The 15643-nt window shown below is 38.6% G+C and overlaps 1 protein-coding gene across 5 annotated transcripts in view; it reads left to right on the forward strand.

The window, feature by feature from the left end:
- PIBF1 (progesterone immunomodulatory binding factor 1) overlaps window positions 1–15643 on the forward strand; it is a 220880-nt gene that overhangs the window by 149 nt on the left and 205088 nt on the right. For 3 of the 5 annotated variants that reach the window (XM_082365954.1, XM_082365955.1, XM_082365953.1), the window contains exons 1-5: window positions 102–551; window positions 1599–1898; window positions 8823–8923; window positions 11885–12083; window positions 14772–14891. In XM_082365954.1, the coding sequence (XP_082222080.1) occupies window positions 1647–1898; window positions 8823–8923; window positions 11885–12083; window positions 14772–14891 (672 nt within the window). In that variant the 5' untranslated portion in view covers window positions 102–551; window positions 1599–1646. Of the gene's footprint in view, window positions 1–101; window positions 552–1598; window positions 1899–8822; window positions 8924–11884; window positions 12084–14771; window positions 14892–15643 lie in introns of those variants that run through there. The other 2 variants (XM_082365951.1, XM_082365952.1) reach the window with 2 other exon arrangements.

A 15643-nucleotide genomic window follows, 5' to 3' on the forward strand; every position in this document is an offset into this window, starting at 1 on the left:
TTCCCTCTCCAGGATATTAGTAAACCCCTCTAGCGGGGAAACCTCGAGACAGCCGTTGGTTGGCTCTCTGAGGGCTGCGAGGATTGGGCGAAAGCAGGCAGATGGGAGGAGCCCGGAGCCATTTCCGCCCGTGAATTGTGCGGGGCCGCCTCCGGACTCCATCTCCCAGCATGCGTTGCTTCCCGCGCCTGGGTGGACCCGGGAGCTCAGCGCTGAGTTCCCGTAGCGTGGGCATCTGCCTGCTGCAGCTTCCTCCGTGTGCGGAAATGGTTGTTTTGGTTACGGGTGCTAACGGTCCCCGACCTGTGATTTCTCGTTAAGGGGCTGCAACCCGAGCTGCTGTCTGGAGACACCTTCAGCTCCTCTAAAGTGGCGGCGTTGGCGGCTTCTCCAGCCTTCGACGTGGAGTAATTGAAGCTTTCCAGGTAGCTCACGGCTCCCCCCTTCCTTTATTGTCTGGGACAAGGAATCTTCTGATGCTGCCAAATTCGGGTTTTATTCTTCACGCCGCACGTGTGGGCAGTGCCAGTCCCGGACCCTTTGTATCCCAGGTGATATTGCCTGTCTTTGATTTCGCCTTTCCTTATCCCTTTCCCTTTAAAAACGAGGGAAGCCGATCCAGTCAGAGTTCTTAGGTTTCCCTTCCACACACCTTTTTTCTAATCGTTCAGTTTAGAAAAACTGGTATCTACAATACCGTACGTAATTTATTATATCGTGTAGTATTAAAACGAGGGAGTTGCTGAAATTTTTGTGAAAGGGTAAGGAGTTCGAGGAATTTGTCTTTTACCCTCTTGTTTTCATTTTGCTATCTGCAAGTCTATAAAAAAGTTTTATCTCACTATTTCTCTTTTTTAAAAAAGCTTAACTGATGCCTCATTGCCTGTAGAATAAATTTCGAACATACTGAAACATTCAAGGTCCTCCACAGTCTTGATTATATATAAGGGACAACGCTTCTGTGTGTTTGTGTTTGGGGGGTAAGAGGAGTCACTACTCAGATTCACATGGGCTTGGCCCAGGCTGACTACTACTATGTCCCTCTGTTGTTTTACACTTTCATCACTTCTATACCAACCTTAATACCTGAATGATTTTCCCTTTTTATTACTCCTCTCCAAATCCTTCAAGATTCTAAGTCCTACCTCTGTATAACCTTCCCCTGACCAACTCAGAAGAAACTTCTCTATCTTCAACATGTGATGCTTTTATTAGTAGTATTCCTGGGTACTTGCGATTTAGGGCTTTATTGTTTATCTCATACATTTCTTTATTTACTCCAAGTAAGAGCCCTGCCCCCAGGAACTGGGTTTTTTATTCATCAAAAGTATGGGTTCAAAAAAAAAAAAAAACATTGTAAAGCAACTATACGCCAATAAAAATTAATTTTAAAAAAAAAGTATGGGTTTGGAATAGGATTTAATGAGTTTGATTTAATATGTTTGATTTGAGCAGTAACTTACCAATCTGCCCTAGATTTGGGGTCCTCCAGTTTGCCTAATATTTACTTAGGGAACCCTTAGTATCTCTTTGATATACTTTATGCTTTCCATAGAGAATGTTTGAGTATGTTTAAATCAATATTTTTTAACCTACAGAAAATTGAAATAGAATTGGAGAAGAAAAGTGACCCATAATAATTAAAAATGTCTCAAAAAGTTGCCAAGCCATCAAAAACACTGAACATCTCTAGCTCTCTGGAATCTGAAGATATTAGTTTAGAAACAACAGTTCCTACAGATGATATTTCCTCATCAGAAGAGAGAGATGGTAAAATCAAAATCACCAAGCAGCTAATTGAACGGAAAGAACTACTTCATAATATTCAGTTACTGAAAATAGAGCTATCACAGAAAAATATGATGATCGACAATTTGAAGGTTGAGTATCTTACAAAGGTAAGATCCTGTGTAAATTTGCTATCTATGTTCTTTATTGCCTTGAAACTGCAGATATATAAGAATTAAGTTTATGTATATGTAATCTGAACTTGAAATGATAAATTTAAAATATCAAGAAAATAATTATATTTTCTTGCATAGTTTAAAAAAGCTGTTTTTAAAAAGAGAAAGGGGGCTTCCCTGGAGGCGCAGGGGTTAAGAATCCGCCTGCCAATGCAGGGGACACGGGTTCAAGCCCTGGTCCGGGAAGATTCCACATGCTGCGGAGCAGCTAAACCCGTGCGCCACAACTACTGAGCCTGTGCTCTAGAGCCCGTGAGCCACAACCACTGAAGCCCACGTGCCACAACTACTGAACCCGTGTGCCACAACTACTGAAGCCCACGTGCCACAACTACTGAACCCGTGTGCCTAGAGCCCGCACTCCACAACAAGACAAGCCACCACAATGAGAAGCCCGTGTACCGCAACGAAGAGTAGCCCCTGATCACCGCAACTAGAGAAAAACCGCGCTCAGCAACGAAGACCCAACGCAAAAATAAAATAAATAAAATAAATAAATTTATAAAATAAATAAATAAAATAAAAGGAGAAGGGAAGTGAATAATAGTTCTGTGTACCAAATAAAAAGTCTTGAAAGAAGGGGTGACTTAAAGGTGGGCAGGGGTGAATTGCTTCTGTAGGCTCAGTTTTTAAAATGTATTATGTGTGAAGTATATTTTCTCCAGTGTTTTTTTTCTGGGCAAGTTTTTTCTGCTTCATTGAGAATTAGCCCTGAGGTGACTAGTTGGATAGGGAGAATCAAGATCATTATTACATTACTGAATCTGTTTAGTCCTCTACCATGGAGATTTGGTTTCTTTATAACTTGCTCTTTGATAGTTACTGTGTCATACTACCAAGTGTAACAAATTCGCTTACCATTCTCTTTAACAAGTGGTATCTGCCAAATAACAAGGGATGCCGCAGTCCTTGTTTTTCTGCCTTGTGTATTTATTTACAGTTACGGAGTGTTTTATGTAAGGCCTGGTAAAGTTGTCGCTAGTTATAAAAAATTTACAGTGATTTCAGAAAGACAGGATAAACATTGTAACTCTTACTACTTCTGTCTTCTGAGAAAGTCTTTTCTTTCCAGTAGGAAACCCTCCATCTTTGCTCTTGATCCCACCTCTTCCTATCTCCTCCCCTCCCCATTTTGTTTCAGTTATATCTACCTTCTCTCTTGTTAAGTCAGTCTTGGTTAGTTCTTACCTCTGTATAAGTATCATGCTGCTAGAAAAATTTCTTGACCACACCTCTCTTGGAAAATGAAATGTCCTAAATCCCAAGGTCTTGATGATGTAAAGAAATCATTTAGGTACATTTAAAAATATATGTTAATAGCTAACATTTATTGAGTGCTTATTCTGTGCCAGACCCTGTTCTGTGAGCTTCTTCATGTATTATCTCATTTAAGCCATACAGCTCTTTGAGGTGTAGGAGCTTTGAGGGGGATCTTCTCTGACCCATCATATTAAATGAATCAATAGAATAAGTTAGACTGATATTTAGTAAGCACACAGTAAGTATTAGTCATTGTTGCTGTTATTAACTAAAATAATATTCTCATTTTTTTCACTCTGCTTATTTTCTGTGCCTTACATCTATGCTCATAGGACTACCTGCCTTGTTTGTTGGGTATTTGTCTCACTTAATAAAGTGTAAGGATCCTGAGGACAGGGACTTCTTTGTAGTCCCTGTTGTATCTCCAGCACTTAGAACTGTCCCTGGCACCTAGTAAGTGCTCAGCTGTTTCTTAAATGAGTGACTTAACCCCATTTTGCTATTGAAAAAAACAGAACCATAACTGGTTAATAGCATACCAAGGCCATTCAGATGGAAGTGATGGAGCCAGGTGGGATTAACACCAAGAAGTCTAATGCCTGTGCTCCATCCAAGTAAACCTCCTAAGACTTCCTTTTACGTTCTCTATGCAGTCAACTACCTAGACTAGGTCACTTGGTATTTTATCAGTGTATCCTGGGGTTTCCCATTCTTTTCCCTTAGTCATATTGTTTTTACTCCTCAAATGGACTCCCACAGTGCTACTGGCTCATGTATCTCTATCCTTAAGATCTCCTTCAGTGGAAGTCATTGAAGAAGCCTACTGGCTCATGTAGTGAGCTACTGGCTCATGTATCTCTACTGAGATAGTAGAGTGCTACTGGCTCATGTATCTCTATCCTTAAGATCTCCTTCAATGGAAGTCATTGAAGAAGCCTGAGGTAATCTCCCATTTGTTAATCTACCCACTCAGTCAACAAATATTCTATTAAGTGCCAACTGTATACCACATCCAAAATTACATTTTGTTTGGCCACTTTTTAGATTATTTGTTTTCAACTTACATTGTGCTTGGTTATAAATGGCTTCTCTCCTTTTTAAAGTGTAACGTTTACATTATTGGCATGGTGGTTTATTCATGAGAGGCTTTCCGGTATAACAGATCAGAGCTGCAGTTCTAGACACACACAGTTTGAGTTTGAATCCCAGCCCTTATAGTTACCTTGAGCAGATTCCTTAAGTTTTTTATTCCCTGATTTCCTGTAAGATAAGAATAGTCATAGTTTTTACTTCATGGAGTTATTGGAGGATTAAATTAATCAAGGCACATAAGCTCTTAGATGCCTGGTGTATAATAAATAATAGTAGTGGTTATATTTATTCAGCACTGTATATTATTATTATTATTATTATTATTATTGTATCCCATGGTGCTTAGTATAGTTTTTTATTGTTGTGGTTTTCTGGTTGGGCTGAAAATGTAGCAGATTAAGTTAGTCATATTCCTGAGTTTATGACACACAGTCATCATTGATCCTTGCAAGATCACTTCTTATTTTGTACATTTATTCTTTTTATTCCCATAATTCATTTCTCTTCCTCCCTTTCTCTATGTTTATTTTTTCCTTTTAACATTTATTCTTTAAAAAAAATTTATTGAGATACAGTCAATTTACAGTATTATATAAGTTTCAAGTGTACAACATAGTGATTCACACTTTTTAAAGGTTATACTCCCTTTATGGTTATTATAAACATTTATCTTGAACACGAGTATTTTTCTTATTTTTTTCCTTCACATAAATCTGAATTGCATGTTTTGTTTTAGATTTTATTCCTTTTATAGTTTTTCCTTTCAACTCAGTGCGGTTTTTAAGATCCTTCATGTTGCCACGTGCAAGTCTAATCCTTTGCTTCCAGCAGCTACACAGTTCAGGTGTGTGTCTACCCATGCGTCCACCCATTCCCGCAGCGATAGGCACCCAGGGTGCCTCTAGCTCCTTGCCACCACATGCAGCGTGGCCTTCTTTAGACATTCCTCTTCTGGACCTGGTGTGAACATTTCTTTGACATATATACTAAGGAGAGGAATTTCTGTCTCACAGGGTGTATGTCTACTTAATTTAAGTGTACTTGCAAATTGCTCTCCACAGTAGCTGCCTGCTCTACATTCCTGTGTTTTGTCTGTGAGCACTAGGGTTGTCCTGCTTAGAGACCCCTTGGGGTAATGTATCTGCTGTCAAATATGGGAGGAAGTATTATATGGTAGAAGAATTAGTCTTCCTTAATTCGTCAAGTCCAAGGCACCTGGATTGGAAGACGGACCCCTATGTGTATTGCTAGGGTTAAACACTGCCAAGCTAAACTGTTAATGTGCTGTAGTTTGTAAGATGCGTTCCAGCTTCAGAGATGAAAAATGTGGAAAAGTGTGAGTCTGGGATTGATGAAGGAACAGTATTTTTAGCCACTCATTCATTCTCCAAAGCTTACCAGTACATTGAACATCAGGGATACGAAGATGAAAATGTCACATTCTAGCATTACAAAAATAAATTTCCCTCCCTAGACTATAGCTCCATGAGAATGGTTGGAGTGGGAAGCTGGGAAGTGTAAGTGTTTAACTGGACAGATTGTTGTCTCTAATAAAAACCAGAGTTACCTGAGAAAGAGGGGAAGACTTGATGTTGGGAGACAACAGTTTTTTCCACTCATCAAGGTCTTAGTTCGGAAATATGTGAATCTATATAATATAACTTCTCTCCACGCCAGTATGGTAAGGGTACAATGCTTATGTTTATTACAGCTTATTACTGGTGGTACAGTTTACTACTAAGAATGTCTCGACCCATGTTGATTTGACAGAAGCAGGTTGGTCCCAGGAAACTTAAAAAGCATGGATTCCCCCTCCCTACTCAGCTGCTTGCTGACTGAGAGCGCTTGGAAGGCAAACTGCTCAGGCCAAACTCCCTAAGCTTAGAGGACTGTTAGCTTTGCACTTTTATCCCCACTTATTGCTGCCTAAATCGCTTTCCTTATTCCACCTCCTTATTCCTTTCCTCCTCATTCTTCTTGCTTGTCAGTTTTTAAATGCCAGAGTCTCTCTTTCTTTATCTCTCATTGGAGATCTGTGGATTCTTTATTGCTTGGAAATGGAGGAGTGAATCTCCCTAGCTTGACTGTCTCTGAGTTGAGGGACTTAATCTAAACGTCAGTTAAAATTGTAAAAGTTCTAACCCTGAAAAAAGCAGAAGTTTCTCCTTGTGGTAACAGTTTTCTTGATTTGCAGAATGGTAATTATGAGGAATGTGGTTATCTTTTGTTGATTTAAGACGTTTATTGAGACATGTTGCCAGGAATATAGCAGTAAATATGACAGAGTCCCTTTTTTCTGGAGATCACATTCAAGTGAGAGACATGATCAAACAACAGTTAAACAAGATATCGTCAAGATCATGTGACGTGGCATTGCTCAGCAGTGGGAGTTTTCTGCTTTGGATAGGGAGTCAGCAAACTTTCTCTGTAAAGGCCTGGGCCAGACAGTAAATATTTTATGCTTTGCAGGCCATGTATGGTCAATCACATATTCTTCCTTCTTTATTTTTTTTTTTTCTTTTAACAACTTTATAAATGTAAAACCTATTCTTAGCTCGTGGGCTAATCAGGAACAGGACATGGGCTGGATTTGGCCCATCACCACGGTATATTAACCCTTGCTTTAGATTACGTATCAGAGAAGCCGTTTGCAGACTTTAGGAGGCTGGAGTGACACGTCCTGATTTTTATTTTCAAAATGTCAGTGAAGTAATAGACTAAGAGCAGATAAGGTAGAAGAGGAAGACAGTATTAGGCTGTTGCCTTACGTAAGACTCCTAACTTTTTGGCTTCATCTCCTGGAGCCGTTTACTGAGAAATAGAAGGCTGGGAGAAAACTGATATAGGAGATAAAGTTTAAGTTCTGTTTTGAATATGTTAAACTTTAAATGCCCGCCCATTAGACTCCTAAATGGAATTGTCGCTCTGACTTTAGAGGGCAGTCCATGACCAGGGAGTGGGTGGGTGGGTGTGTGTGTGTGTGCACACACACACGTAATATACATCAGCATGTAGGTGCCACTTAAAGCTATGGGATTTGATGGCATTACCTGGGGAGAGTAGAGAACCCCAAACCAAGTCAAGGAGTAGTCAAACATTAGAAATGGGTTAAAGGAAGAAAATCCAGCAAGGGAACCTGAGAACCTTAAGAGGGTCCAGTGAGTTAAGGAGGAAAACCAGGAGGAGTATCACGTACGGTGAAAGAGGATGGAGTGGTCAGCTCTGCCAAATCATGCTGTCAAGTAAGATAAATAGGCAGAAATAACCATGGGACTGGGCATGATGGATGGGATTCATAACTTTAACAAGAATTGTTACTGGAATAGTGTGGGACAAAAACCGTATGGAAGTTTTGCTCTGATGGTGAGCAGAGAAAATGGTACTGTAGCAGAGGAAGTGGTGGGATCAAGGGAGTGTGGTTTGTTGGGTTTTTTAATGGGAGGCAAAAACATGTTTGTTTAATGACAGGAATAGTTCAGTAGAGAAGGAGAATTTGATGATGCGAGAGGAATTCACTTGAATATATTAAGGACTGACTGTTAAATTAATCTGCATATTTTAAAAGGTGAACAAGAATTGCCTGGGTTGAAAGGGAAAGAGTAAAGAATTTTTTAAATAGTCTAAGAGTGAACTCAGGTGCATGGAGGCTTAAGAAGGAGCACAGCATATTGGGGGAATGGCAAGCACTTACTTTTGCTGGAACAGAGTTTTCTTTTAAGCTAGTGACGAGAGACATGGTAGGTAAGGGCCAGATCAAGAAGGACTCGTATAGTATGCCATGAAGTTTGAAATTTATTCTGAAGACAGTGAGGGTCCTCTGAAGCATTTAAAAGTGGGGAAATAAATTTTTGATAGCATTTTTAAAAGATAAGATAAAGGAAGATAGTTTTGGAGATTGACAAAACTGAAGGCAGGGAAACCAGTTAGGAAACCATTATAATAATCCAGGTGAGAGAAGACAGGGGTCTAACTAAAGACTTGTCCATGGGTATTAAAGAGGATGGTATAGTTTTGACAGCTTTTTATGGAAGAAACTCAACAGTAAAAACAATGATGTCAGACCAGAATAAGCAATGGAGGAGATTTATCAAATATGCCGGACTCAGATTTTTTTGCTTTGGAGACCAGGGAGATGCAAGGAATATAAGATAGGTGAGGTTGTTGACCAGGTGCATTTTGGACATTTATAGCACCACCCATGTAGTCAATTGAAGATGTGTAGTAGGCAGAGCTTATAGATGGATCTGAGGTATATACACAGGGTCTGGCCAGGAAATAATTACCTGGGCGAGGCACCAGCATAAAAATTCCAGTTGGCAAAGGGTTTTTCACTTAGATTAGATTAACGGGAAAAAATGATCTTAATGACAGCCTGGCAAAAAAACATTTATAAGGCAGCAGATTCAAAGCATAGTTTAACAACCATTTGTATGAACGAACAGAAGGTTTCATTAAACAATAAATTTGCAAACTGACCGTATAATTTACCTTTTCCTCTTTTTTAAGATTGAAGAATTGGAAGAGAAGCTTAATGATGCACTTCACCAGAAGCAGCTACTAACATTGAGATTAGACAACCAATTGACTTTTCAACAAAAGGATGCCAGGTAAAAGTTTTAAAAAGCAGCAATACCTATCTAGCAGTTAGTTACGTCATTACCTATTCATGCATGTGATGGTAAGCTAAAATAGAGAAATCTTAAATCAAAGACGGTAATAATTTTTACATCCAGACTGACAAAAAAACTACTTGATACGTACACAAAATACAAAAAGCCAGAATTCAACATTTATTCAACAAATATTGCCAGTGTAAGTGAACCATAAATGACAATGGAAGCTCTCTAAACTCACCACCACTTAACTGGCTGTCTGGATTAACCTTTCTTCATTTGCTCTGTAGAACATACTGATATATTCTTATGGCCCATTGAATTCTCCTGGGTTAATGTACCTTTTGTTTGCCTACATACTTTCTCCAGCTCAGTTGTGTGATTATCCAGAGTCTGTTGTGTTTACTCTCAAATATGCCTATGCCAATCATACTTATTATACTTATATAATCATACTTACACTTAATTAAAATTATATTTAAAAATGAGTACAAAAAACATATGTCATTTCTTTGCAAACTATAATGAATTCTTTGGAAAGATTCAATTAAAGTGAGTGACTAAAAAATCATCAAATTAAGTGTAAGCAAGAGGTGTTTAGAGATTAGGGGCAAAAATCAAATCCATAAAAAGTATCCTCAGATTTCCCAAGTGTCTTTTAAAAAGGTCTCCTGCCATTGTAAAGAAATCAAACTTGGAAATCATGAAAAATGATTTACAGAAAAACAAAGCATATCTCCATATTACAAAAAATCTGGACCCTATGTAAAAAAATGTTGCCAATGAATGTTTATTTCTATATTTTAATTAGCTGTAAATGTGTAAAGTAGGTATATTTTTCCTTTATAAGATCTCACTTTTTTTTTTTTTTAATTTTATTATTATTTTTTTATTTTTGGCTGTGTTGGGTCTTCGTTTCTGTGCTAGGGCTTTTCTCTAGTTGCAGCAAGCTGGGACCACTCTTCATCGTGGTGCGCGGGCCTCTCACTATCGTGGCCTCTTTTGTTGCGGAGCACAGGCTCCAGACGCGCAGGCTCAGTAGTTGTGGCTCACAGGCCCAGCTGCTCCGCGGCATGTGGGATCTTCCCAGACCAGGGCTCGAACCCGCGTCCCCTGCATTGGCAGGCAGATTCTCAACCACTGCACCACCAGGGAAGCCCCTATAAGATCTTACTCTTTAACTGATATTTTTAAAAATTAGCTGACCAATTATCAGCTACTATCACATTAGATCAGTGGTTCTCAAATTTTAGCATGCATCAGAACCACCTGCAGGGCTTGTGAAAAAAGATTGTTGGGTCCCACCCTCAGATTCTGATTTGAGTTGGGCCCTGAGAATTTGCATTTCTACCAAGTTCCCAGATGATGCTAATGCTGCTACTGGTTTGGGGATAACACTTTGAAAACCACTGCATTGGATAATAGGACTTCTACTCTCATTCTTTAGGCATTGATCAAATTAAATGAAGTGGAGAGGGCGGTAGGAGACTATTGCAGTAATTCTCTTGATAGCTGACAGTGGTAAAAAGTGGTTGGATTCTGAATATATTTTGAAGGTAGAGTTGATAGGATGTCCTAATGGATTAGATGTGGGGTTTAGGAGAGAAAGAGGAATCAAGGATTGTACCAACATTTTTGGCCTGAGTAAATGAAGGGATGAAATTGCTGTCAACTAAAGATGTTTGGGGGGGGGTGTGATGAACTGGGAGATTGGGATTGACATACACACACTAATATGTGTAAAATAGATAACTAATAAGAACCTGCTGTATAAAAAATAAATAAATAAAATAAAATTCAAAATTAGAAAAAAAAAAAAGTAAAGATGGTGAAACCATAGCGGAATAGGTTTGTGAGAGAAGAGCAGGAGTTCAGTTTGGAACATGTTAAGTTAGAGTTGTCGTATTAGAAATCCACGTGGAGGTGTATGAGGAGTCTGATCTAGAGAGATAAATCTGGAGTCATTAGGATATAGGTGGTATTTAAGTCACGAGACTGGATGAATTCCCCAAGGGAGTGAACACAGACAGAGGAGAGGACTGAGTACTCCAACACTAAGACAAACTAGATAATAAGACCGAGAAAGTGCCACCAAGAAAATAGGAGAAAAATGAAAAGGAAAAAAATATGGTGTCTGGGAAGCCAGATGGAGAAAGTGTATAAGGAGGGAGAGATCAGATGTCTCAAGTGCTATTGATAGGGATGGAAAGAACTGAGAACTGATCATTAGCAATCTGAATGTTACCACACCTGACTGGCTTGGGTTTAAGAGGAAAGGCATTGAAGAGAGCGCATACAGAAAACTTTTGAGAAACAAAAGGGGCAGTGAAATGGGGTCAAAAATTGTGAGGGCTTGTTTGTTCATTTATTTTAAGACAGGACGAATAACAGCATGTTTGTATGTTGATGGGAGTGACACAGTAGGAGAGGGAAAAAATCAGACGGTCTCTTCCTGCTCAGAATTTTGGGGTCGGCAACTAACAATGTGTACTACATGTATTCCTTGAGAAAGGTGATAGATTATGTGTGGATTACTGTTTTCGTTACCTCATTGGTTGAATGAGTACATTATGGTGTTTCAGTGTTGCCATCTTAAAGAGGTATACCTTGAAGTACCTGGATAAAGACAAATGAAAATTACTTTAATGAGTAGGGTCCAAAGCAGATATATAAGATTTACACCTTAAGGAGAAGACATGTATAATTTTATAATTTGAATTTTAAACGTTATTAAGAACATTCATTTTCTATTTAATAATTTATGTGGCTACACATTCAGTAATTAGTATAGCATTGTCATTTCGTGTTTAACTGGTTAAGTCAGCATTTAGCTGGAGCCAAAAATACTATTAAGCTTCTCATTTCTTAATTTTATGTTACTATAAAAAAGGAACTTTGAGAAAATTAGATGTCAGTGATTTTTTTAAGCTTGCTATACATTCTCTCCTAATGTAGAAAATATCAAGAACTAATGAAACAAGAAATGGAAACTATTTTATTGAGACAGAAACAACTAGAAGAGACAAACCGTCAGCTGAGAGAGAAAGCTGGAGATATTCGTCGAAACCTGCATGACTTTGAGTTGACAGAAGACCAATATATGAAACTAAAAGGTCTTCCGGAAGATCAGCTTTCAATTCCTGAATATGTGTCTGTAAGTGTCTTGTATCATTAAAAAAAAAAAAAAAAAGCATATATTTCCAGACTAAAATTTGCCATTTCTATAGTAGCCATAACTTTTGAAGTACCTAATTGATAAATTATTTTATGGCTCTGTGGCTCTGATCTGAAGGTAGTGAGTGAATGGTGTTCAGATCACCAAATTTTAAAGGCTCTTGGCCATTGACCTCCAAAGTCAAGCAATAAATAGGGCTCTAAAGTTAATGGCTGGATAATCCACAGAAATGAATTATTTTATCATAAACTGTGGCAGTTTATAATGTTCTCAAATGAAAAATTATAGAGATAACAGATCAGTGGTTGCCAGGGGTTAGGGACATTAGAGTAGAGGGGAGTGGTGTGATTATAAAGGGACAGCATGAGGGAGATCGTTACAGATCTAGGTCAGGATCTCAACTGCAGTGTTGGTTACACAAGTCTGTACAAAGGATTGATCTATGGCAGTGTTCTCAAATCTTTCTGATATCAGCATCCATTTACACTCTAAAAATTATTGAGGACCCCAAAGAGATTTTGCTTATATAGACTATATCTGTTAATGTTTACCATATTCGAAATTAAAACTGAGAAATTTTTACAACACAGGAATACACAAGTACACACTTCATTAGCCTTAAGGGCGATGATATCCTCACACATCATGTAGCCACCGGCAGACACTTAACGGGCATAAGATTAAGAGTAAAACAGGCAAAAAATCTTAGCATCACTAGGAAGATAGTTTTGGTCACATGGATTTCCTGAAAGGGTCTCAGAGTGACAGGGTGGGACCAGGGCTCCCAGAAGCACGCATCTCACACCAGCTGCAAGTTTGTGATATATAGAGGTCATTTCACCCTAAGAGGCTTGAATTTTTTTCATCTGTAAAAGGGTTAATAATAATAACAGTGCCTTTTATTCAATAGCTTGTCATAATCTATGATGAAAAAGAATCTGAAAAAGAATATGTATGTATATTTATATGTATAACTGAATCACCTTGCTGTATAGTGGAAACTAACACAACATTGTAAATCCACTATGCTTCAATTAAAAAAGAATAATAATAACAGCAACTTTCTATTGAGGTAATTGTGAAGATTAACTGTGAATTTGTGTGTAAAATGCTTAACACAGTGCTTAGAACATGGTAAACACATAATAAATATTATCAATTCTTTATACTGTAGTGGTTGCTACTCTTGGTTCTCATTTGGATAATGCCGCTTCCAGATTAATGATTTCCTACAAAACGGAGTACTGTTTTTTGTCCAGCTTTTTATTTAACATAGCTTGAACATAATTGTTCTGCCCAAAGTACTGTCCAAAACCAATTAAATATCTCAAGTGCTGTCATTGAGGCTTTATCCATTGTAGATGGAAAGTATCCCATTAGTGACAGGCATACATATTTTTGTTCTCTGATCTGTTAATGTTCCTTGTCTTATCTTTTGTTTTCAGACAGTACCGTCCTAACTAGTTAATTATACACAGGTTCATTGTGTCAAGTACTAGCCTTAGGACTTGCCTCTTCCCAAATATGGTACTCCTGCAATACAGCAATACATTAAGGAGTTTCAGATTGTATGCCTATACAATAAATAGTCCCTAATTGCCCTCTCCTAATTTGCTGATAGCTTAGTTTTGTAGGAGCTTGTTTGCTGGAACACTTTACTAAGTTAGGGCAGGCAAATTCCCCTAAGAGAATTACAAGTGGGAAGAGAGGTCTGAACTGAATGGAACAGTGACATGAAAATACCTCCTGATTCATCCTGATTATCCCTTCCACAGCGGTGGTAGTAAGTAGACTTCACCAAGAACCTAGGGTGTAGGCTTTTTCTTATATTTAGGCATGGGAGATAGAGCAGTGCACAAACCAGACAAAAATTCCTGTCCTCACAGAGCTTACATTCCAATGAAGCAACACACACAATAAATTAAAATATGTAGAACGTTTGTCATAAATGCTATGGAGAAAAGAGCAGGAATGAAGAGTGAGGATGCTATTTTAAATCAGCGTAGGGGAGGGACTTCCCTGGCGGTCCAGGGGTTAGGACTCTGTGCTCTCACTGCCAAGGGACCGGGTTCGATCCCTGGTCGGGGAACTAAGATCCCACAGGTGGCGCGGCCCCCCAAAAAAAATCTGGTTAGGGAAGTCAGGGAGGGTTTTACTGATAGGGTGATGTCTGGTCAGAGACCTGAAGGGAGTGAAAGCATGAGCTGTACATTTATATGTGAGAAGAGCTTTTCTGTCAGAGGAAACAGCAAGAGCAAAACTCTCGAACACTTGATGTGCTGAGGAAATAACAAGCGGATAGTGTGGAGTGAGCAGTAGTGGGAGGTGAGGAGTAAGGAGAAAATGGAGTACTGATAGAAGAGAGGAAAAAGAGACTGTGTCACAGGCGGGGAGTTATAGATAATCTGGGCCTTGAAGGGACTTAATTGAACATTAAGACTTAATGAAGTATTAGTGGTCAGGGACAATTAAAGACTGTCGTATCAGTTTTGTACAAACAAAACTTTAGTGTACAGGCATATAATCTGAAACTCCTTAACACTTTCCTTTATTATCTTAATACTTTTCCTTGTATTACTGATGATTGAGAGTGCTATTAATTAGCCAATTTTAATTGTAGTTTGGGTTTCGAGACTGCTTATTAATTTGATTTTTTTTTTTTTAAAGATTCGGTTCCATGAGCTAGTGAATCCATTAAGAAAGGAAATCTCTGAACTACAAGTGAAAAAGAAAGACCTGGCAGAAGAATTAAGTGAAAACAAGGGTCAACTGAAACAACTGACCGAGGTTTGTATAATTTTGATCCCTGGTGTAAAGAGGCTTCAAGAGGTCCTTAAGATCTGTGATAGGGAATATAAAAGTCAGTGAAAGAAAAATGGAACTCGGGGGTGCTGACTGCTGTGATTCTTCATAAGTAGTGGGAAGGAGGTGAGACTGGAAATAGCCATCTTATTTTGGCAGGGTACGTCCATGATATTGACCGTAATCCCCGGCTGAGTGTTTTGTTGTTGTAACTCATTTCATTCTCAGTTCTTCATTACAGATCCGCCTTGTTGGTGATAAGAAAGGGAGCCCCTGTGCATTTATCAGTCATTTTGCCTCTTCATCGAATACAGTTAGCTCTCCTAATAGCTGTTCAGAGCACATGCACTAATATTAGCATCCATCCCAGTGATGCCTGGTGCTGTGCTAGGTGCTGGCAGCAGTGAGTACAAGAGAGACAGTGTCTGCCCTTCCAGAGTTCAGGTTCTAGTAGGTTGGAGTTATACCTTAGATGATATCTGGACACTCATTCTTTGTGTGACCTTGAACAAGTCATTCAGTGTTTCCTGCTCTGTCAAATGAAGAAAATAATACTATTTGTCCATTTACTTCATTGAATTGCCCACATTTCTGTTTCAAAGTAAAAATGTGATTTTTAGCAAGGCTGCCTATAAATAACTATTTTGTGTCCTATTTCAAGGGCAACTTTTACCAAAGATCTGTTGTCCAGAAATAAACAATTTTGATTGAATTTATATTTTGATGCTCTGATTTGC

Source organism: Balaenoptera borealis (genome assembly GCF_965194805.1).
Source record: "Balaenoptera borealis genome assembly, chromosome: 18".
Lineage (NCBI taxonomy): Eukaryota > Metazoa > Chordata > Mammalia > Artiodactyla > Balaenopteridae > Balaenoptera > Balaenoptera borealis.